General features: G+C 44.8%; 4 protein-coding genes across 4 annotated transcripts, besides 2 other annotated features; 3 read left to right on the forward strand and 1 right to left on the reverse strand.

Annotated features, from left to right (window-relative positions):
* The first annotated feature begins 12,639 nt into the window (after positions 1-12,639).
* Positions 12,640-12,679: a sequence feature (Short protein (CABS01_05976, KAK1518442.1) was converted to a misc_feature.).
* A 91-nt stretch (positions 12,680-12,770) lies between these two features.
* Positions 12,771-12,805: a sequence feature (Short protein (CABS01_05976, KAK1518442.1) was converted to a misc_feature.).
* A 3,324-nt stretch (positions 12,806-16,129) lies between these two features.
* Positions 16,130-17,433, forward strand: CABS01_05977 (spermidine synthase; the record flags this gene model as incomplete). The annotated part of the gene is made up of 3 exons (XM_060539344.1): positions 16,130-16,139; positions 16,216-16,749; positions 17,156-17,433. The coding sequence occupies 3 exons, from the start codon at positions 16,130-16,132 to the stop codon at positions 17,431-17,433; spliced, it is 822 nt and encodes a 273-aa protein (XP_060404739.1).
* A 582-nt stretch (positions 17,434-18,015) lies between these two features.
* CABS01_05978 (GAF domain-containing protein) lies at positions 18,016-19,754 on the reverse strand (the record flags this gene model as incomplete). The annotated part of the gene is made up of 4 exons (XM_060539345.1): positions 18,016-18,451; positions 18,512-18,549; positions 18,733-18,837; positions 19,665-19,754. 4 exons carry the CDS (start codon positions 19,752-19,754, stop codon positions 18,016-18,018), a joined length of 669 nt encoding a protein of 222 aa, XP_060404740.1.
* A 393-nt stretch (positions 19,755-20,147) lies between these two features.
* Positions 20,148-21,355, forward strand: CABS01_05979 (dienelactone hydrolase; the record flags this gene model as incomplete). The annotated part of the gene is made up of 2 exons (XM_060539346.1): positions 20,148-20,433; positions 20,685-21,355. 2 exons carry the CDS (start codon positions 20,148-20,150, stop codon positions 21,353-21,355), a joined length of 957 nt encoding a protein of 318 aa, XP_060404741.1.
* A 1,479-nt stretch (positions 21,356-22,834) lies between these two features.
* On the forward strand, positions 22,835-23,975 carry CABS01_05980 (uncharacterized protein; the record flags this gene model as incomplete). The annotated part of the gene is made up of 2 exons (XM_060539347.1): positions 22,835-23,856; positions 23,921-23,975. The coding sequence occupies 2 exons, from the start codon at positions 22,835-22,837 to the stop codon at positions 23,973-23,975; spliced, it is 1,077 nt and encodes a 358-aa protein (XP_060404742.1).
* Between the last annotated feature and the right edge of the window lie 686 nt (positions 23,976-24,661).

Below are 24,661 nucleotides of genomic sequence, written 5' to 3' on the forward strand. Positions count from 1 at the left end.
GCGTTGAAGGTCGGCAAGATCAGACGAAGAGATGAAGATAAGAGCGATGAGAGGTTGGCCGGGCCGGGATGGAAGAAAAAGGGTCGATTTGGATCGTAATCTCAGCGTGACGCAGGTGAAGCGCAAGGCGCAAGGCGGGGAGGATGGGGGGAAAGAGAGATTGGAAGTCGAGTCGAGTCGAGGCGAGACAACAAGGCGACGGGAGCGACGGCGAGGGCGGATGGCGTGGGTAGAAGAATCGAAATGCAATGCCTGCCCGTAGGTATGAAGTGCGGTGCGGTGCGGTGTGGTGTGGTGGTGCAGTGCTCTGCGGCGTGCCTGTCTCTGGCTGTACACCTTTTGGAGGTCCAGGTTTGAGGAATAAGACGGGCGGGAGTGGGCAGAGGAAGCTTTTGTCGGTTTTGTTCTTGTTCCCGCTGGCAGGTTAGAGAAAAACAAAAACCGCTAAGACTCTGGGGGGCGTTCGTAGCGGACGCCCGGTGAGCTGCGGGTTGCTAATGTTAATCCTCCTGCTCAGGTGTTTTTGCTGCCCAGCGAGGCCAATGGCGGGTCAGGGGAGAGAACTAACGGGCTAGCGCAGGAATTGGAGAAAGGAACGATGGCGACGATGATGTGAGGAGCAGACAAGAAGCTGAGGCCAGACGAGACGAGACGTGACAGTGACACACAGAGGCTGTTAAGCTATGTTGGTGATGACCAAGCGAGATTGATGTGATAAGGGTAGCCAAGTGCTGGGTGAAGGATCGAGGAAGACGGCGGACACGCACGGAACGGGGAAGGAAGATTGGAAGCAAATAGGAGAAGAGGAGGAAGAGAGCGAGAAAGAGAAGTCGAAGTAGACGAAGCAGACAGGTTGTTCTGCAGCAGCAGAAGAAGAAGAAGAACAAGCCAAAGTGCTGTATCCGTACGGGGATACTTGGTACCCAAACGCACGCACAAAGAGCAAACTATGAAGTACCGCCCTCTTCACTACCTACTGCTCCTGCTCCTGGGACTTGGGACCTGCTCAGTCACCTCACCTCATCCATCTGGAGCGCTCCGTGCTCTGTGCTCCATGCTCCTCACCTCATGGTATCCGTAAGGTACGGAGTACATTATGTGCTTATTACCTGATTCAATTTCATTAGCTGTCAACACTTGGTACCCTCCGTGCCTCCCTCGTCCTTGCCTCCGTCGATGGTCTCCGTTGACAAGGTACCATCGGGCCCCGTTCCATCACTTGCCGTGGCCATGGTATGTACGGATAGAGTAGGTATGAACCGAGGACGGCTGGATACGCAAAGTACCTTGTGGTGGTCAGGCAGGGTAAAGGTACCTCGCTTCGTACATTGGTTAGACGGGAAAGAGAGTCACGCAAGTGCTGGTCCCGGGTATGGGTACGTATGCTTGTCCTTGGGCTTGACTCCTGGCAATGGCATGGGCAAGCAAACAGAACAGGGTTGATGCGACTTTGCTGTGTCTATGGAAGCATGGATTATCTAGTCTAGATTGAATGATTATTCTCTGTACCCGTGTTCCTCCATGCATGGCGTACTGTGGTAGTACTGAGTAGACTCTGAACTGCTGCACTGCAAAGGTGAATAGCCGCACAACAAACGCCCACCACCACCACCGCCACGACGTCGATCACGACCCTGACTCTATGGAATGCCAGTCCGACCACCTTCGATGCTACCTCGCTGTACCCGTATGACCGAATTCATTCTAACCAACAGACCTTTGCTAGAGCTAGAGCTGCAGCATAGCTTATCCGTTGGAAAGCAAAAAAGAAAAAGGAATGCGACATGAACAGGAGAGCGGGAACAGGAACATGCGGAACTCTTGAGCCGGGGTGGTAGCAGTACCTGCCTCAACTTGCATGTCCCGAGTACGTACCTTGCTCTAGATTTCCACCTAAGGCGAGAGAAGAACGGGATGCAAGTGGGTCCATTTCCTGACGTACCTGGCTTGTATCGCCGGTCTGATTCGTCTTGTCATCCCGGCCCGCTCTTGCCGCAGAATTGCAGCTCACGAGACTTGGCAGCTACTTGTGCTGGGGTACTCTCAAGTCTGTCCGCGCCTTCCTTGCACTTGCATTAGAAAGCAAGCCACCTCCAGTTCCCCGTCGCACCGTCCACTGTCCAGTGACTCTGGTCGCCTTAGTACACAGGCACGAAGGCACGCCAATCCTCGTCTCCTCTGTGCAAAGCTACGAATGCCGTCTTCAGGCTTCACCACCTCTGATACCTCTTTCTCTTTGGTCAGATATTCAGTCCGCCATCATCTCAGACATTTCATCCGTCGCTCAACCAATCCAATGGCTCGTTGAAATTACTTCTTCTTCTTCTTCTCGGAGCCGGACAGTTCCTCGGGACCCAGCCGAACGAACCATCTCATGAATGCCCTCTCTTTGACCCTCATCGAGGATCGACTTCGCCGCATCCCCCAGTGCTTCGCACGCGACCCTCACAACCCTCTCGACACTCATGTCATGCTCCTCAAGGCACCACAAATGCATCTTTATATCGAATACCTACCTCTCAGCAACCACAACCTAAGCTTTCTGGCTGAGTTCCCTAGGTGCTAGCAGCCACTCGAATAATCTCTAGTTGCCGGTCTGGACGTGCTTTCGAAGAAGACCTATGTCATGGTTTGACGCACACCCTTTCTCATGCACAATGTTGGGCCGGAGTGTCCCAGAAATGCAGGTTGCGAGCTGCAAACTGCCATGCCTCATAACTTCTTGCACAAGGAGAGAAGCCAACGGTCACAGCAAACAAGCCGAAAGCCAATAGACTCTTGCAGATTCAGAGTACAATGGCCCATGGCTGCGTCGATTCAACAACTCTCAACCTCGAACCGTCTGGTCTGCCGCCAAAACACCAACCCAATCCGCGTCGCCTGTCTCATCCTGCCCTCACCTGCGGATACCTACACCACCTTCAAAGACTTGTTCGATATGCTTCAAACTCAAAAGATTAACGGGCTCCGCCCACAATCAACATAGGACTGCGACAGATCCGCGGCCATCCCGTTCACACCATGGACCAATCAATGGCTCAGTTGCTGTTGGCTGTGCTGTCAAATAACACCTGGGCAGCGCATCAATCAAAGGCTCCAGTTGAGCCTTCAATTTGGCTGAGTATCCGTTCTCAGTATGGAGCGTCATCGTGGCATTCCACACAACAGACGGAAAGACAGAGCCACTTCGATCCTCCAGGCCCCTGCGTGACACCAGATCGCTGCCACAAAACCCCAATTGAGCCCCTACTCCGGAAACGCCTCGTGGACCGAGCTCTTCGTCTGCCTCCTTCTCGTGCACGAACCCGCCGTCGCACCCGCAGCCGTAGCCAGCTCGCGCCTCGCCCTTCAGCAGGTCATCGCTACATGTTGCTTGCGGAAACACGTCCCCACTCGACGACGCCTCTTTCGTTGCTTCCATATCTAGCGGCTCGCCACGCAGCCACATCAAGTATTGGACCTTCCTCCATCTGCCATACGACGACATTCTATCCGCGAAGAGCTTTGGCCAATGCTTCCGCTTTCGATAGGTAACAATGTTTTCTCTGCAGTCAAGCCTTCTTCCAACGCATGGCACAACCATGATGCCAGCTTTTCGTTTCGAATAGCGGGGGTCCTGGCCGAACACGTCCGCTCTCGGGGAAAGCATGTCACCCCCTGATTCATGCAATTGCAACGCCGCCAGTAGAACACGACTCTGGCAGTCTCTCGTCTTGCCTCAGGGTCGCATTCTGCTAGACTTTTCCCCAACAATAATTCAGATCAGCATTGCAGGCTCCAGTGGGAAAATGAGCGCTGATTCTGCGGGCCGCTAAAGGGGACCTGCAGCATCGACGGAAGAGTCCCGCAGAAACGAATGCTCCAGTGGGCTGGGATCCTTCTTCATCATCCCGGGCCTCCTGGCGTGGCTCTTGCAAGGATGAGAGGAGCAGCTCGTTTTGTTCGACAGGGGGGCCGTTTGTGGATGGATTGCACAACTCGTGGCTTTTCTGACGGGGATCCTTGAACGTCGATGAGCCAGATCAACGCACGTTTCCTGAGCCGCACCTGCTTTGCCCAATACGTTCGAGAAGTGGCTGGCGCAACGCGAGCATGGACCTTACAAAGATCTTGGACCAAATGGACGGGACATCTTAGATTTTGCCTCTCGGAGACTTGATAGGAGCAAGAATGGACTCAGATGTGCTGCAAGAAGACTGCCGTCCGCGCCAGAGCCGCAGTCCAACGGAAGCTACACCAAGATCGAGTACTTCGCCGCCGGAAATTTTGTTGCAGCCTTCAAGGATTGCTTGGGCCCTAGGGCTAGGCTCTCTGCCTTGTAGAAGCAACGGCCAAGGCTTTACCAGAGCCAGCACAACTGGGCAAGTCCTTCAATAAAGATATCAGCCCATATGTCACGAGTTATGGCACGTAGCAATGGGTATACGGAGTATAGTAAAAGTGGCTTAACTATTAAAGTAGAAATAAATAAAAAGAAAAGGTTTATATATACGATATCTAAGATAGACACGTGATTTAGTACGTAATAGGTACTTTGTAAGGTATAATTACTATCTTTATTACGTAATATACCCCCTAATTACTATCGCTAGGGAGCTATTATACCTAAAATAGAATCTCTAAATACCCTTATAAAGGCCTAATTTAGTTAAATATAAATAAAAAAAAAATAAGTATAAGGGATACGTATTTTTTAAACCGCGTTTATTATAAATATATCCCTTTATTTAAAATAAATAGAATCCTAACTTAGAATAGTACGTATTATACTACTTTTAATATATAAATTACTAAGGGCGAGGCTACTTAGCCGCTTTATATATATCTAAATTTTTATAGTATTACCTAGTTATTATTATTTTTTTCTTTTTAACCTCTCGTAATTATTATAAGTACCCCCGTTTACTATACGTATACTTATACTATTAAATCGTTTATTAATTTTATTCTAAATATAAATATCTAATATATTTAAAAAATAATAATAAGTTTTACGCAATTTTTATAATATTTCTTATATATATATTATATAGTTTATTAAGAGTTTAAATAAGTAATAATACTAACGAGCCTTTTTAAGTCGTTTCCCCTTTTTATAACCTCTTACTCGCTTATTAGGGCCCGGCTACTAAGCTCTCCTTTTTTAGTTAAAAAGATATTAAGGTTATTAATTAAAACGCCGAGGACTTTATTAAGTTCGAGGCTCTCTTTAATAATTATAATAAGAATAATAATAAGGTAAATAATAATAATAAGAACTTTAACGAGCTTTTATTTATCCCCCCTTTAAAATCTAAAAATAAAAATAAAATTAGTTTAGATAATAAGCCCTTTAAAAAAAGTATATTATATACTTATTATTTTAAGAGTTTATATTTAATATTATTCTAAAGTTTAAAAAACGTAAAACTAGCTCTTTTTAAAAAAGTAATAAAAAATAAAAAAGAACGCTAAAAAATAAAAGTACCCCCCGTAATAAGTATAGTTCTTTTTATTATTTTAAGCCTATTTAACGTATACTTAGTCCTTAAGAAGCTTAAGGGAGAGGCTCTTAAAGAACGGGAGATTTAATACTTACCCTATTTTAAAATAGCCCTCTAGTATACTAACCCTAAAAATAATAATCGTTATTTTATAAAAAGTAATAGCTAATATACGCGCTACTTTAATAGCCGTTTAGCTAAGGGGTATATTAATATACTAGTCGTTTTATAGTTAATAACCTAGGCCCTTATTAAAGCTATTATAAATAACGCTCCCTTTTTTATAAATATATTATCTTTTTTTATTATTAAAAAGCGTATTTCTAATTATAGTTTTAATAAAATATTACTAAACTTTATAATATCGTTCGCTAAATAAATAAAAACTAGAGGCTATATAAGAACTATATTAGCTTTTATATAGAGGACTTCCTTAACCCGCACCCCTAGTCCTTTTTTATACTTATTATAATTATTTATAACTAACTTCTTATTATGCTACCTATTTTTATACTCTAAGTCGTTAATTTAATAATCGTTTTAGTTCTTATACCCCCCGCTACCCTTATTATTCTTAACTTTATAAACTTCGAAATACGTAAAATACGTTTTTTAGTATACGTACTAACCCTCTTTTTTAATAACGTTATATTCTTAGTAATTACGTACTTTATAAACTAAGAGTTTAAATAATAAGTATAAGCCCGGGTTTTATTTTTATATATATATACCCTACGGGGTAAGGTTATTTTAGGAGTTTAGGCCTTTAGGCTATAAGAGGTTTTTATTTTATTTATTTTAAGCCTCTAGGCCGTATTTTAAGTTCCGTTTATTATCTATTTTTAGGTATTAAGTTTTTTTAAGCGTAGCTTAAATTAATTATTTTTAATTATTTTAATTATTTATAATAGTTTTTTACGTATTATAGAGGTTAAGAAGTATATAAAAATGTTCGAATTTAGTTTATAAAAAGTTTTTAATAAGTCTATTTACTAGTATGTTTTTTATTAATATATAAGTAACCTCGAAGCTATTTTTAGCGTATTCTTATTTTAGCTATATATTTTATATATTAATATAGTAAAGTTAAGTAGCTATTTTTTTTCTTTTTCTTATGACGAGTTAAATTATTTACTAATTATTATAATTAACTAACTATACTTTTTTTAAGTTAAGGGTAATATTTTTAAAAAGGCGCTTTAGAACTATAGTCTCTTTTATAATTTCTTTAAAATAAAAAAGCTTAGTTTCGGTAGTTAACGTTATAACCGTTACTTAGCGTACTAATTTTTATTAAATTAGGTTACTAAAAAAGAATATTATATATTTTTAAGATAATTATTATATTACTTCGTTATTTACAAAGCTAGTATCTCTAGCTAGAAGTAATAATTACGTATTTAATATATTATTATAATAGAGCGTAAGATATCTCGTTATATAAAAATATCGGATATAGTAATTAATTATTTTAATATAAGTTGCGCTTAGGTTAATTAGGAACTATAATAATTACGAATAAGTAAAGGTAACGTTTAGTTTAATTATAATAGCTATATAAAGTATACTCCTAACTTTTTTTTAATAGCTCTTTATTTCCTCCTTTATTACTTACTCCTCGTTTAGTTTAAACTCTTTTTAAAAAAGAGGGGTAGTTAGATATAGTAAATTTATAAAGTTAAAGCGCTTAGTAACTTACTTAATATATACGTCGTAAATAAAATAAACCTTATAAGTAATATAGTCTTATAAAATCCGCACTCTAAAAAAGTAATTAATTAGTCTATTTTTTTTAAAATTAATATATTTTTTTATACTATTAACGATCCCCTAAGCCGCCTTTTAGTCGTCTTAATAATATAGAATAATAAAGTCGTCAATATAAAATATTAATATTACTTTCCTATTTATAGTTTAGTAAATATAGATCTTTTCGTAGCTATATATTATATTTATATTACGAAGTATAGAGGTAAAAGTTTAGAACTAAAAAATTAGTAAGTTTTGGAGGCTATATAGAGCGCGTTAGAGCTTATTTATTTTATTAATAACTTTATATCCCTTTAGAAGTTTAATAATTACTAACTTTTTATTTTTAAGAGGCGTGTTAAGGAATATATTAATAGTATTATATTAGTTTATTTTAAAATCGAATTAAGTAGTTATTATTATTATAAACCTAAAGGCTTTTATAGCGAGCGTCGAAACGTACGTATTTTATAAGGGGTTAAGTAGTTATATATCCCCCCTTATATATATACGTACTTTTATTTTGCTAACCTCGTTATTAACGTTATATTTATAAGTATATACTTACTTTAATAAAAATAGGATCCTTTATTTAGGATTACGGTCGACCTCTTCTTATATATTAATATTCCTTAGTTTTTTTATTTTTACGTCTATAGTATTCCTAAGTAGCTTTTATAGTTATAATAAGAAATATTTAATATTACTAAACTTTTTTAGTAGGTTTTAGAAATTAACTTTAGTAAGTTATAGTTTTTAAACTCTTCTAAAGCGCTCTAAGTAGGTCTTATAAACTACTCCTTTTACTATTTAATAAAGTATTATATATTTTATACTACTTTTTTTTATAGCTTTTTACTAATTAAGTATAAAAATAAAAAAAAAGTAGTCTTAGAAACGGTTATAGTAATTACCGTTTTTTATATTTAAATATAAGAGCGTTACGAAAATATTATTATTAAAGCGTTATAGAGGTTTACGGGCCCGGTTTAAACGTCTAGGACTTAATAGAGCTTTACTTAATACTTAATAAGGTAGTTCTTATAAGCTCTGTTCTTATATAATAATAGAAGTTTATTATAAAGGTTCCTTACTAACGTCGACTTTAATATTAAGAATTACTTCCTTACGATTAATACCTCGTTTATTACGTATTTTAGTATTTTACTAAGAGTTATTAAGAATTAAAAGCTTAAGAACTTTTATAATATATATAAGCGTTTATAAAGAGGACTATAGACTATATAAAGCTATTTATAACCTAGTTATTATATCCCCTTCTTTATCCCTACTCCTAAGCTTACGTAAGGGGGTTATTTTAGGGGTTAATAATAATAATAAGACTATATTAGCCTCTTTAGCCTTATTAACCGTACCCTAGAGTACGTTTATTAGTTACTTAGCGTCCTAAATAGTTAAAAATTTAATAATAATACTATCCTTAACTATAGAATTATTTTAAATACTAGTATTTTTAAAGTCTAGATTTACTTCCCTAAGTACTTAAACTAGCTTATTATTAGTATTAAAGAGTTCTTATATTTTATAAATTATTAAATTTACTTACTTACCTATAATAGCTTATTCTTTATATACGGGATTATAAAAAACTTCTTTATTAAACTTAATATTCTTTGTAATAAATACTTACTCGAGCGCGGGTACCTAAACCTTATATAGGTTATACGTTTTTAATATATATCTAATTAGGTATTCTATATACTTATAGGGAAGTATTTTAAACTCTTTTTAACGTATACCTTTTTTATAATCTTTATAAAAAGGGTATACTTAGTAGCTATATATATAGAGATTACCGAGATATAGAGTAACTAGTTTAAAATCCTATACTTAGTAACCTATTTATTACTAGCGTTAATACTACTTTTACTAGTTAATTTTTATTATAATAAGTAAATCTCTTTTATTAGCCTCCCGTAGGGTAATATTATAAATAAAAATTACTATTAATACTATTTTATTCTATAGATTCGTAAAGAGGTTTATAAAAAGGCGTATTTTACGAGCTTTAGTAATTATAAGTTAACCTACTTTTTTAGTATTACTTACGGGTTCTTTTATATATAGAGGTAGAAGTTCTATTTTAATTCTTAGCTCGCTATATTACGTTTTATATATATATTTAACGTTTATAGTTAAGAGGACGGTCTTATTATTATTTTTAAAGAAATAGATTAGAGTCCTTTTTTAATAATAAATTACTACCTCGAGGCTTTATAGTATAAAAAAGACTTTCTTTTTTATTTTAATTTTTAAAAAGAACCCCCTAAGCTACCTATTATATTTATTAAAAACTATAAATATATATTATTATCTACTTAGAAATAGTTCGAAATAAAAGAGATCTTAGTATATATAATATTATAGCTATAAGGCTCTTCTTAAGGGTAGTCTTTTTAAAATTACTATTTTAGCTTTAAATAATATATATACTTTATATTTAACTTATAATAAAAGTTTAATACGTATACTTCGAGTTTTATATAATAATTAACGAAGAGTATTAGGTCCGAGATAACTTATTTTAAAGTACTAGAGGAGCGCGCTATTAAACCTCTTATAAGTACGTTAATATAAATAACGGAATTTTTTATAACTAATTAATAATATAATACTAGCTAGGCTCTATAAAATATACTTAAGGTTTATAAAAAAAGGATAAGATTAGAAGAGCTTATATTTAAAGAAAATTAAATTATTTTTTTAAATAAGCTATTTTTTAATAGTACTCTTATAAAGCGTTCTCTATTATAAAGTATAATTTAGATTATAATATTAGAGTGCGCTTTTATTTAGTAAAGTTTTTAAAATTATATTAATATAAAATCCTTTAATATAAGCGACGTTTTAGAGCTTTAAATCGTAAGTTCCCTTTTCCTTAGGCCTATTTAAAACGCTTTTTATAATATAAGTATTACGTATAGTAATAAGTAATATAATAGTTCCTAATTTAACGTAGTTATTATTACTTAATAATATATAACTCTCGGGTTTAAGTAGGCTCTTATTATTAACTAAATATATTACTCTATAGCTATTTATTATTATATTTTAAAAAAGGGGGTAAGCGTTACTTATAAGGGTACTAAAAATTGCGTTTATTTTTAAGTCCTAACTCTTTATAAATATAGTAATTACGTAGCCCTCGTCCTAGTTTATTAATAAGCTCGCTATAAGTTAATTAGAGGATCTTTTTAAAAACCTAGGTTTCTTAGGGGTATTATCGTTCCTTAGCTAACTAGCTTTTTTAAGCTTACTATAGAGTAATTTTTATTTATTTAATTTAATAATAGCAAGGACTTCCTTTATATAGCTCCTTAGTATTCGTATTAATAACCTATTAGCGTTTTAGCTTATAAGTACCTATTTTAATTTTTAATATACTATAGGGCGCTACGGGTATGCGTAATTATAAGGGTATATAACGTTATTTTTATTATTTACGTTATTAATTAAGTTAGAGCGTTTAGTAAAAGTAAAGTAAGCCCCTTTTTAATTTAAAAGTTATTTAGTATATGCGTCCTAGGTTACTAAACTAAATATATACGTAATTTCCTCGAGGGTCCTTATATACGTTCCGAAGGCTATTAATTTACTAAAGGTTTTATATATACGTTAGCCTTATATAGGGTTAAGTTTAGACTTAACTATAACTAAGAAGTTAAGTATAGCGATTTTTTTACTAATTTTTAGAATATTATACGTTTTAGCTCGGAGGTAAGTAGACTACTATTCTTTATATTAACATTAGGGGTTAATTCTAGTCCTTATTTTATTAAGGGTTTATTAGTATTTCTTTCGAACCGCATTCCTTATTACTAATTCGGGGGGTATAAATTCTTATTTTAAATATTTAACAATTTACTATATACTAAACTTAGTACCGTTTTTAGTAGCTTTTTAGAATATATATTTATATAGTATAGCGTTAATTAATTTTATTAACTACTAAGCGAGGATTTTAATATACATATTAATAATATTATATTTATAAATTATAAATTACTCGTATTTAGTATTAAGCTCTTATTATTTTTAAATACTTTTAAGCGTATAGATCCTTTTTATAGGTATAATATAAGGATAGATTTATTTATATAAAGTAAGTAATATAGCTAGTTTTATAAAAAGAAACTTAGCTTAGTTTTATAAATTACTCGTATTTAAAAAAGTCGAAAGGTTCGTATTAAGAGTTATATTTAAAAATTATTAATAAATGATTTCTTAGTTTTTTTAGTTATTTTTAAACGCTTTATAACGGGCTTAATAAGCTCGTAGTTTTTTTTTATTATAGGTCGTAACTAATTATCCGAATTTAGAGGGCGAAGTAAGTACTATAGAGGGGTTAAAAAATATATTAAAGTTTAGAGTGTTTAAATTAACGTACTTCTAGACCCCGACGCTCTTATTTATAATACGAAGTACGTTAAACTATTTAATTTAATTATTATAGTTAGTTAATTTAGCTTAGGCTAAAATAAATATAAGTAAATCGGTTATTTTAAAAAGATCGTAAAAATCGTATTAATAAATATATTATTATAGTATAAGGTCTTAATTAAGAGCTAGGCTTATAATTATTACGAGTTATAATACGTAGTAATAAGTATATAGAGTATAATAAAAGTAGCTTAATTATTAAAATAGAAATAGATAAAAGGAAAAGGTCTATATATACGATATTTAAAATAGATACGTAATTTAGTACGTGACGGGTACTTCGTGAGGTGCGATTACTATCCCTGTTACGTGATACTATATTACTCTTGACATCGCCCGAGATGGTGCGGTCTCGACGTCTCAAGAAGCCCTGTTGACGAGAGCGCCTTTCACTACGTGGCGACGAAGTCCCTGCCGGATGCGGGCGTTCAGAATGAATATGGCTGAACAAACAGGTCCCCGCCAGACCACCCGTCAGACGGTTATATCACGGTGTAAAGGGCAACAAAGACGACGGTAAAGCAAAGTAGTCGAATGAGCAGATGGCGTGTAGGATGGTGGAACTAATTTTCAGATCCGTCTAATGGCAAGCCGCGATCCGAAGGAGTGGTATGATGGACGACAGAAAACCGCCAGATGGGTTAGTCGCACAGGACAGGCCCCCGGAGGCAAGCAACAGGTACAACCAGACTCCACGAGAGGCAGAAGTGCCCGCAGATTGACCTCAAACACTTTGAAGTAAACTTTGGAATGGGAAGCTCTGTCACGCGCTGCACCGCATGGACTAGCATCCTGCACCAAACGTTTTGTTTCTCCCAATTGGGTTCAAGGTTTCTGCACCGGCGTCTGGCATGGCATTGCATCAGCCATAATGGGACTCGATTGGATATTACAGACACCGCTCTCGGTAGAGACGTTGCATGTTATGAAAGAGTTTTTTTTCCTCATGTCTGGTCTCGGGACTGGCCCTGCCAAAGGCGATTATGGTTCATGCAGGATCAAAGCAACATCGATGGGTTCAGGACTGCGATGGTAGACGATGTTTTGGTGTGTGATTGCTGATCATTGTGTTAACAGTGCCCATCGCTCTCACCCTCGTTCCTGGTGGGTAGGGGAAGCTGAGGGAGCTGAGGTGATGGAGGCTGAACATTGTTTTACACTCAAGATGCCAGACCTTCAAGCTGGCATTTATTTTCCGATAAGAAGGTTCTTTGATGATGGCGGCTGCGACAGGAGAGATGAGACGATATGGCCTGCAACACGCTGTATCACAGTTGCAAAGTTTCCTGCTTCTTTTCCAACGCCCATACTCAACGACATGTACAGCAAGGGACAAAAAGAGGCACAGTCGCGATGCAGTTGGAGACGGTGGGCAGTGGGTTTCTATGTCTTGCATAACCGAAGGTTACTAACTTTCGACCTCGGCACGTAGTGCGAGGCCGTCGCTCGATCGCGGCAGCTGGTGCAAACCACGGCGGCCGGCAGCGTGAAAATGCCCATGGCATTGGTGAGAAACGGGAAAGGCGTACTTTTGTATGGACTTAGGTGAGGATGGGCCCATGTCGGGCCTATATCTTTACATCGGCGAAGGGTTCATGGCTGGGCTCAGCCAATTCTTGCCCGGCACGCGCAGGTCTTGTCTCAGGCGGCAGGCAGGTTCTTCGGGTTGTGTCTCGCTACCGCTGAAGAATCGAACCGCTTAGTGAGCGTACTTGTCAATTAGCTCGCCAACTGACCCAGCCTGCTGTGGATAACATCTGTGGGCGAGTTCCTCAGCCTCGACTACCAAAGTCCGAAGACTTACTGTTTGACTTTGTCTGGGTAAGGTCCATCGCAGCCTACTACCTCAGCACGGTCTGTGGGGCAGGCTGATGTCTTGACTTCATAGGCTACGGATCCCTAGGTACGGACACCTACACTATCTGCTTGACTACGGATACCCAGTTGCAAAAGGATAGTTCCGTTTCATCTCGTCTCGTCTGTCAGTAGGCGGGCTGTCAAAACCAAATAAGCTGTTACATCTGACGGGTGGTGGAGAGATGATCTTTACTGTCTTGATCCGGCGACAACCGAGCGAGACATGGACGCTGTTGATTGCCGGTGAGCAGGTGGAGCAGGGAGGCGAGGTCTGTGGGGGACTGTTCGGATTTGACATGCCGTTCAGTATCAAGAAAAGCAGCAAGCAGCAAGCGAGAGACGCAGAGGAAGGGACAAGAAGCCAAAAGGAAAAGAGGGACAAAACCAAAGAGGTTTGGGCTGTTGATCCTGGCTCGCCACGTTTTCTGCAAAGGCACGTCGCACGTCGCACGTCGTACGCCGCATATTCCTTCTCCGTGCCTGTAGTATGCGTACAGCAGCGGATAGCGGATAATTCCCTCAGGGCTTGTTGACTCTGGGAAGTGGCCCGCAAAGCCGATGACGAAGGTCGGAGTGAAGCTCTGGACAAGGCTCAGTCCGAGAGCCCAGAGAACTCAGACTCCCGGTTCCAAATTCACAAGCATGAAATCCTGGTTTGGCTTCGTGTCGTCGGTAGCACCGGCCAACAGGTGCTCCCTTCGCGATAAGCGTCGTTGTTGGTGTGCAACGGACCGACTGGGCAGGAAGAGTTGGGCCGGCATATTATGGGGTTGACAGGCTGCATTCGTGAGACAGTCCGCGAAGGAAGGGATAGACGGTCTGGGAATCTCTGGGCTGTCAATCGTCCAGGTCGGATTGCTAATCGTTCAACCCAGAGCCATGGGAACATGGCATTTGCGTGCACCCGGATAATGGATCGATCCATGACTCTGGTTGGTATTAATACTGTTGACAATGTCGAATACGACGGACGTGCTCGGCCTGGCAGGGCAATTAAAGGCAAGGTCACGAATGTATTGTGCTGGTATTAAGACACTGATGTGGGCAGAGTCAGGAACCTGACTGACGCACTGACATGAACAGGATCGAAGTGCGTCTGGTGATGGTGAGAGAGATTGAGGAAATCTCGATGCTCCATTCAAAGTGCCATCTGGTGGGCTTTGGCCAACGAGCCAATAGGCCTCACCGTGAGTTGTCCGTGGTGCACTGGAAAATTGGAGCCCCGAATTTTCAAAACGAGGCCACCCCCGGAGCCACAAAAATTTTCTTGCAGCGCCTTTTTTTTTTTCTTTTTTTTTTTTTTCGCTCGCCTTGCCCGCACCAACGCTTGTTGACGGCGGGGGAGCGCGCGCGCACCTTCCATGGGTACTGGTACAGATTCTCTCTCTGCAGGCCCAGCACACACCGCACATCGGCAGGCCAACCACACAACACCTCTTCTCTCCCACGACGTCAACGCACATTTTGATATCAGACAATCTCAGCTTTTCCATCCTGGCTTTTCTTCGTCATATAACACCCCTCCCTTCTCAACTACTACGCCTGCACCAGCATCATCTATCTCGATTGCTTGTGCCTCTGCCGACCTGTCGATATCTACACAATCTACACAGTAGCCCTGCCAAACCCCCGTCTACCGTCAAAATGAGCGAAATTGCCCATCCTACCATCCAAGGTTCGTGCGGTCCAATCCCCGTCTTTCCATCCATCCATCCATCCCTCCCCTCCCTTACTCAAGCAGATCTCTGTCCGTTGTTGTGTGTTTGTCTGTTTGTCTGTCTGCCTTCCTGTCTGCGGCTGCCCGGCACCCGTCTGCTATCGTTGGCATTGGGCGTATGCTACTTATTACTCTGTCCTGCTGGTCGATGCTCATTACTGGCTCTTCCGACCTCTGTACGCACCCGTCTCAGAATACCCCGCCATACGAAAAATGTCTTGAGCACCCCGCCTGTCGTCACCCTGGGGCCCTTGGGAACCTTGGGGGGGTTTCTTCGCTAAGAGCCCACGCAACGGAAGACGGAGAATATCGCAACCGGGAAGCGGGCCCCCATGAGCGGCCTTGTCTCGTTCGTCCGTACCGCCCTTCATTGGCTCAATTGGCAGACGGACTTTGTGCCGTGCGGACTGCCTGCATCTGGTCAATCGTCAACGAAACCTCCCGCAACTATTGACGGGTGGCTTATCCGTCCTCTTCCGGGTCCCCTAAAAACACCTTCAGCCCTGGCTCCTCCACCGTCTGAGCGCGCATGCGCTATTCTTCATGCCACTTTCGGTTAAGCAATTCGTCAGGAGAAACCGAGAAACCTCGTCTCTTGGTTTTGCAGATCGTTTATTGAATACGGCATACCTCTCTTGCTGAGGTGACATTTGTACATTGCAAATATGCCGGCTTATGGCTGCTCCGGGCACGGCACTTTTCGGGATCGGCAATGACACAGAACACACAGACAGACTGACTGACAAAAGTGGATGCGACAAGATGATGCCCTTTTTTGGAAACAAATGAGATGAACGAGTCGAGACCGCGCGCTAACCTGATGAAATGATGTACAGATGGCTGGTTCCGTGAGATCTCCAACATGTGGCCCGGTAAGTCACCCACACCCCCTCAACTCAAGCATCGTGAGGATGAGAGGACGCCGGGCATGCTGACAACCTGCCACAGGCCAGGCCATGACCCTCAAGGTCAAGAAGGTCATTCACCACGAGAAGTCCCAGTACCAGGATGTCCTCATCTTCGAGTCCACCGACTACGGCATGGTCCTGGTCCTGGACAACGTCATCCAGGCCACCGAGCGTGACGAGTTCTCCTACCAGGAGATGATTACCCACCTGGCCATGAACTCCCACCCCAACCCCAAGAAGGTCCTCGTCATCGGCGGCGGCGACGGCGGTGTCCTCCGCGAGGTCGTCAAGCACGAGTGCGTCGAGGAGGCCATCCTCTGCGACATTGACGAGGCCGTCATCCGCCTGTCCAAGCAGTACCTCCCCAACATGGCCGTCGGCTTCGACCACCCCAAGTCCAAGACCCACGTCGGCGACGGCTTCAAGTTCCTCGAGGAGTACAAGAACACCTTTGACGTTATCATCACCGACTCCTCCGACCCCGAGGGCCCCGCCGAGTCCCTCTTCCAGAAGCCCTACTTCCAGCTCCTCCACGACGCCCTGAGGGAGGGCGGTGTCATCACTACCCAAGGTTGTACGTTCCCATTTGTTCAGGAATATCGAGGGGAATCAAGGAAGTCTCGGGTCTCTGAAGAAAAGACAAGACAACGCCGCAGACACCGCTACTACCGAGTAGCGTTGCCTGCTTCTTCATCTTTCTTTGGGCCTGTCCTCGATTCTCCCTACGAGATACCGGTATATTGCCCAGTGGCATGCCGGTGAGACTGGGTTGTGTGAACCTGGATACGCTTTGAACTCTCCTTTGTCTATTCTTTCAAAGTGTTGCGCCTACTCGAGACTGTTATCCTCCTTCCTCCCCCTTTTCTGTCGGCGCTCATTCAGCCTGACTCTCTGTCGGAAGGCGCTCTTGATTCTTAATTCTTGACGACTCTACTGTTAAATCTAGAGACCAGGACCAGCTAACAGCATACACCAAACAGCCGAGAACCAGTGGCTCCACATGCCCCTCATCTCCAAGCTCAAGAAGGACTGCAAGGAGATCTTCCCCGTCGCCGAGTACGCCTACACCACCATCCCCACCTACCCCAGCGGCCAGATCGGCTTCATGGTCTGCACCAAGGACGCCGGCCGCAACGTCAAGGAGCCCCTCCGCAAGTGGTCCGCCGAGGAGGAGGAGAAGCTGTGCAAGTACTACAACGCCGACATCCACAAGGCCGCGTTCGTCCTGCCCAACTTTGCCAAGAAGGCTCTCGAGTAAATGCTGCGTGCGTGTGAATGTAAAGCAAACCACGAAAGACATGGATTCATGAACTCATGGGGAGAATGTTTGGCGGGAATGTCAATAGATGGGAACCCAAAAAAAAGTTTTTAGTCGTAAGACGCAGAGGTTGACTCTAGCGTTGCTCAATATATTTTGTTGAGTCCAATATGTTCTGCCCTGTAACCAACATCACAAGTGATTCTATGTTGAGATAACTCCGTGTCCCTTCCGTCGGGTGCCTGTTGTCGCCAACTCCGTGTAAATCTTTTTGCTCCTTTTCTCATCCAATGCCATGAGTAATCCGCATCTTCTCTTTCTCTCTCTCTCTCTCTCTCTCTCTCTCTCTCTCTCTCTCTCTCTCTCTCTCTCTCTCTCATCCGCAGACGATTTCCGTTCCTCTCTCTTGATCCCATGAGACTCCCGCCCCAACTCATCATTTCCCTTCTTTCACCCTCTTACCACCCTCTTCATTCTAATCACTTCATCCTATCTCCCCGTCTTCATCCTCATCATCTTCTTCATCCTCATCCTTATCCTCATCTTCACCCCCCTCTTCACCCTGTATCTTCATCTCCACCCCTACCAATCACAACCCCCCGCAAGCAACCCAGCAAGCCTCTCCAACCAAACCCGATCAACCTCATCGAACCCGTCTCTCTCCGCACAGTCCACGTCAATAATCGCCACCAACTTGTCCTCGACGACGATCGGCACGACGACCTCGCTCCTGCTATCCCCATCACACGCAATGTGCCCCGGGAAGGCATCGACGTCGGCCACGAGCTGGGTCTGGCGCGTGGCGGCGGCGGCGCCGCAGACGCCGCGGCCAAAGGGGATCTGTTGGCAGGCGACTTTGCCCATGAAGGGGCCCAGGATGAGGGATCGTTTGGCGGATGAGGGTGAGGTCGAGGTGGAGGGGTCGAGGACGTAGAAACCTGCCCAGTTTACTGCGTTTGAGGGGGCGGGGAGGGAGTGGTATGCGTGCCAGAGGAGGGAGGCCGTGTTTGCGAGGTTGCTGTCGATGTAGGAATGTGAGGTTAGTCTCTTTTGGTTTTTTCCTCACGCTTTGTATCACGTCCCGGAAATGAGGACGAGGATGGGAGAACGGCCTTGCTAGGGGTCGAATGTTTAGACTTACGCAACCTATGAGAAAGTTAGCCTGAGATTCTAGTCGAGTATGATGGTATTGCAATGTGTATGAGTTTGAAGAGGTGAGGGATCAGATGGAGAGATTGAGAGAATATGTATGTGAGGTGCGGACTATGTGAATACGGGAGTGGAAATAAATAGGCTTACCCAGTTTCTTTGGCCGTCGAGGAGGCCTTCGGCTTGGATGAGGACCTGCTCATAGGCGTCCTCCTTCGTCACGCCATTGGCGAAGTTTGACGCGTCGGCGTGGACCTGTCGGTTTCACACTCGTCAGTATACACCGATAGAGTAAGGTAAGATAGGGCTTAGGAGATTTTGGTAGTGCGCTCAAGGGATATGAGATGTGCTCACCATTATTGCCGGAAGATCTACGGTATTGAGTACAAATGAGAGTGCGGGGATAAGCCAAGCTCAAAGCTATCTTCCCTGGGTAAAGTAGGTAGGGAAGTCGAGGCTAGGTTGGTGAGTCAATATGACCAAGCATAGATGGGTTGTTGAGTTGAGACGGGAAATTGTGTGTTGAAATCCTCTGGTCCAATCACGTCATTTCCTTCTCGGTGAGCTACACCTCCACACCTCGGTGAGTCCAATTTCCTCTCCCTTCGGACCCGAGTTTTTTTTTGTCAGCAACCCAAAGAAAAAAAAAAAAGTGTTACATTCCCGCCCCGGCCCTAAAGGTCTTTGATGGAGAAGACGGAGGAATCGAGGTGCCATCGGCCGGCTCTGAGTGGAGAAGGTCTGCCTTTCGCACTTGATGAGTTCCGAGAAATGGTCTTTTTCAGGTCCGATCCCGTTTTGTCGCTCTCCGATCGCTGGGCATCTATCCCGCTCAGAAACCGAGCGTGCCGACTCCCATGACGGCTACGAGAATGGAAGGGTAGCACGGCACCACGCTAATATGCTCGTGTATGGTGAGGAAGCTACGTGGTTGGCGCAGACCGGCTACGCGGGCGGGCGGGCGGCGGGATATCTAGGTATAGATCGATCGACATGCATGCGCGAGGGAAACGTGATGTTGAAGCGAGCCGAGGAGCAGCCATTCCCGGTTGATGATTGTGATTTGTTCTCAGAGTACGAACGTCCCCTACAAGCCTAGTAGGCTGTAGTATCCAAGCTTGCTGAGGTAGGAATCTAGGTCGGGGGTCGGATTCGGATGAAACTCCGTCCATGATTTCATTCTCCGCCAACCCCGCGTGCCCACTGGTGTGACAGCTCCCTTTTGCAAGCTCAGTTTAGTTGAGCTGAGGTTAGCTCTGCAGGAGCTTGAGGTGTTTTGGGACCTGAGGTAGTCTCTATAGAATATAGAGATAACGTCCTTCCCGCCTTGGTCTCTACTCTTCCTTTCACTGCGTCAAACATTGCGGGCACCTTCGTTTTTCGTACATTTAGTCAACTTGCAATTGACCCTCCGGCCTACACCAGAAGCTGTCGCATCAAGGGAGAGCTCAAATCTACCCAACGCGTATCTCGCCCCGTCCATAAGGCAGGCAGCTTTCCCCCGAATAACCAAAAACTTGACCTCTTCACTCTCCACCAATTGAGCAACACATCCAACTTACTACATGGACACAATGTCGTCGGAACCGCGACAACACCAGGCCCCCCGCTTCTGCGCCGACTGCTTCAAGGGCACACTCCGCGGCGACACCGAGCTCAAGGGCACCGTGGAGACCGTCTACGGCCTGCCGACGTACGTCGCGCGCCCGGAGCCGGGCCGCGGCGAGCCCGCGGGCGTCGTCGTGATTTTGCCGGACGCAATGGGCTGGGAGCTGCAGAATACGCGCGCGCTGGCGGATGCGTATGCGAATAGGATCCCGGCGGTTGTGCTGCTTCCTGAGTTGATGAATGGTGAGTTTTTTTTTTTTGAGAAGGGTCATTCTTTCTTTCGTTGGGTAGTTTTGCTTTGTGGGACTGCCTTTGGCTTCTACGTTGTAATCACTCGTCCTTAGCCTGACTGTCTTGGTGATCGGTGTAATGTCCCGGGCGAGCAGGCAGAGAAGGAAATGGGTGGGACATCATGATGCTCAGGCCGCGATGTCGTGAACTCTCATGCGCCCCTCTATGTCACGAACCCACTGACACCATGTGTAACCAAAAAGGCTACGCCATCCCAGCGACCGCACTCGCCATGACCGACAAAATGGAGGCCGAAAAGTCGTGGTGGAGAAAATACTTCGTCATCGCGCCCGTCATGGTCGCGACGATGCTGCGCTACTTGATCCCCCTCGTCATCGCCACCCGCTCCAGCGTCGTCGTCCCGCGCATAGAGAACTACCTCCGCGCCGTCCGCCTCTCGCCGCCGTCTCCCCTCCCCCCCCGTCCATCCACCTCAACGTCCTCCTCCGCCGGTGAGGCATCCGCCAAGAAAGATACCAAAATCGGCGTCGCGGGCTTCTGCTGGGGCGGAAAGTTCACCGTCCTGCTCTCCCAGCTCGCCGCGGGACCGTTTGGCGGTGAGAGGCTCGTCGACTGCGGGTTCACGGCGCACCCGAGCTTCCTCACGTTGCCGGGCGACCTGGAGAAGGTGGTGCTGCCGCTGAGCGTGGCGAACGGGGACGACGATATGATGATGCCGCGGGCGCGGATGGCGGAGGCCAAGAGCGTGCTGGGGAAGAAGGGGGAGGACTTTGAGATTGTGGAGTACGTCGGTGCCACGCATGGGTTTGCTGTGAGGGGGAACCCGAATGATCAGCGGCAGGCAGAGTTCGGGATGAGGGCGGAGGATCAGGCTGTCGGGTGGTTTCGGCGGTGGTTTGGGCTTGGTGCTTGAGTGAATGGGTGAGGGACGGGACGGGATGGGTTGAAATGGGACCAGGAATGGTTGATCGAGATTGGTTTGACGCGGGTCGCCTTTCCATCACAGTTCTAATGTAGCTGCAAGTCTTCTGTCCGTTATGTACGCGGGGGCTCAAAGCGATTATAGTAGGTTCCGGTCATGATAGGACTGAGATCGAATCCAAGCTTGCTCATGTCGCGAGGTTCACAACCTCCTCTTGATACCATTCATATGTGAGTCCCAAGTACGTGGGAGGCATGGGAAGCTCAAGTAACTCCCAGCTAGTTGAAAAGACAACAAAAGATCTTTGAACAAAAAACCACTAATTCCACAATATCCAACGGCCACAAAGCACAACTCAAAAACACGCCCACGCAACCCAACATCGCTCTCAAGCAAAATCAAGATATCGTCAACAGCCAAAAAGGCAAAAGATTTGGTTCTCCCCTTCCAGAATCGAACTAGAGACCTTTCGATGACAAGAGATGAACAATTACAGTCGAACGTGATGAACCAACTACACCAAGGGGAGTGACCAAGGCTGAGCCTTGCTCGGTGTGAAAGTCGGGCGCGAAAAAATGCCTCAAGAAGTGTTTGCGTTGACCCACAGAATGATCCGCAATTCTAGGGTTGTGATTTCGGCTCTCTGCAGATAGACCACTTTCGGTCAGCGACCTAATTGGGCACGTACGGGCTTGTCTGCGCAAAAGCAGCATGATTGCCATAAAGAGACTCTTGTAACTCTTCATTTGCGACAATACAGAGTGACAATTGCGGCGGTTTCTCTCAATGTCTGTTTACAAGCTCGACAACTCACTAGAATAGCAGACTCGCAGCACTAGGGACTCTTCGGTTGGCCTGGCTTGTCGAAACAGCTATATATACACCAAAAGTCGAGCAATCAGCGCAGGCAAAAACTGGAAACGCATACGCCGAAGTTTTACTAAAAGCTGTCTGGTGGTGAGCCGATATTGTTAGTTTCTCTCGAATAAAGCATGTCTATGAGTAAGGCTGCGAGCAGTCTGGTTCGAGGTAGACAAGTAGGCACAACATCGGAAAGAAGCTTTCGGTTGCAGCACGTGGAAACGTTCGAAGACCATACTCAAAGAGATGAATGATCACCCCAACAATCCAGCTCGACTGTCCAATAGCCAGAACTGAATAGTCACGCCAAGGGGAAACGGCAAAGCTTGATTCGGCGAGAGCGGCCGCTCCCCGGACCCGACGCGGTGGGTGGAGTTGCGGATGGGGCCGAGGCAAGGGGTCAAGCACGCCGATAAGCGATAAGCTTGTAGGTGTAATGAGTGACGAAACCAATTGCCCATTTTTCTTTAATTAAAATCGATATTTTGGCCATGCCCTTTGGCGTCCCGCGCGACCCGGTCCGAACCCCCCCTTCACGAACCTCAAACTCGCAACCTTCAACCCTGAAGTTTCCCTACTAACCGCAACTTTTCTCACACGTCTCATGCAATGAACCACGGCACGACGCTGCGCGCCCTGCGCGCTCCGTCTTCCCTCTGCAACAGCAGCAGCAGCCCCGTCCACACATCCTTCCTCCTCACCTCGATCGCGCGACAAGCGACCCCCTACCGTCGGCTAGCGAGCTCCCTCACGCCCTCCGAACCCTCCTACTCCTCCACCGCGAACAGAGACAAGGTCAACGCCATCGCCTCCTCCCGCCCAGCGGCCCTCGAACTCCCCGAGAAGAAACCCGACGCCTCAAAATTTGGCCACCTCATCCAGACGGGCAAAGCCTACATCAAGTTCTACAAGACGGGTCTCAAAGCCGTCTTCTCCAACCGCCGCCACATCCAAGACGTCATCCGCGCAAAGAGCACCTCCGTCGAAGGCTTCCGCTCGCCTTCCGTCTTCGCGCCGGGCGTCATCCCCAAGGGCTTCTCGCGCGCCGACTGGGTGCTCCTCTGGCGCGTGCGCCACGACGTTCTCCGCGTGCCCCTGTTCGGTCTCGTCCTCTTGGTGTGTGGGGAATTCACCCCGCTCATCGTCATCTTCGTCGACGGCGTCGTGCCGTACACGTGTCGCCTGCCGCGGCAGATCGACGCCAGCTTCTCGCAGGCGGAGGAGCGCCGGCACAAGTCGTTTGCCGACTTTGAGCGGGCTGCGCCGCTGGGCGTCGCGGGCGCGCAGGGCACGGCTGCGAGGGCCCCGGCGAGGAAACATGTGCTGCGCAGCCTGCACATGCCGGGCATGATGTGGGACAAGATTGGGTTTGTCCCGCCGGGTATGTGGGCGACCAAGGGCAAGCTGCGGATGGCTTTCCTGGAAGGGGATGACAGGTTGCTGGCGCGCGACGGGGGCGCGGCCGCGTTGGAGGAGCAGGAGGTCAAAATCGCGGCTACCGAGCGCGGTATCGACTGCGCCGGTCGCGGGGATGAGGAGCTGAGGAAGTTGCTCGATGAGTGGCTGCGCCTGACGGAGGCCGAGGAGAGTGTGGAGAGGAGGAAGCGCATGACGCTTCTCTTGACGACAAGGTATGCAACTTTTGCTCTTAAACAATGCTCAAGCGTATAATTGCTAACCAACTCACTCCTGCAGGACGGAGGACTGGCCTAAGGACCGAGAGTTTGCTCTCCCCGAGTGGCATCTTTGAGTCGAATCATACACAGCGGACTTGTATAGTACCTCGCCTGGCAGACAGCACCATTGTCGTCGATATTCCTTTGTCAGAGGCTGCATTGTGGCAAGCGCCGGATTGTATACTACTACTGTATTTTACTGCGGCATAAGTAGAAGGATGGGCACTCAAAAGCATATGACGGGGCTCGGGGGTCAACATAAGAGACGAGTTGGTACGGTTGCGGATAGACAAACCACTCTCAGTTCCAGACAGCAAGTAACAAACGTCAACTATTCCTCCTTAGACGACAATTTTGCGGGCTATAGTCTCGCCATGTTCGCCGTATCAACTTGTTCTTGCAGGAGCTTTGGACAAGGAAATTTTCTATACGCTGCTAGCCGGTGATCTACATGCCCGGCTGGCTGGCCCAAGTCCAAGGATATATACGTACTAAGACTTGCCTCGCTAGTCCTCAGCGGCCAAGAGTGCACTTGCCGCCGTCCCTTTTTTCAGACAGTCGCGTCTCAATGCCTCGTCTCTCTGCATTGCGTCGAATTCGACCGCCCTGGTGTTCGCTCATATATTCTCGCCTAGACCTCATCAAAGGACGGCTTTCTCGACCGCTTAGAACTACAGGCCAATGATTCCGTGGTGAATACTACACTGCCCCTAACCAGTACGACGAGACGCCCAAGATGCTCTCGAGAACTTGGATCAAG

The sequence above is a fragment of the Colletotrichum abscissum genome (assembly GCF_030869225.1).
Source record: "Colletotrichum abscissum strain IMI 504890 chromosome Unknown Scaffold_12.1, whole genome shotgun sequence".
NCBI classification, from domain to species: Eukaryota; Fungi; Ascomycota; class Sordariomycetes; order Glomerellales; family Glomerellaceae; genus Colletotrichum; species Colletotrichum abscissum.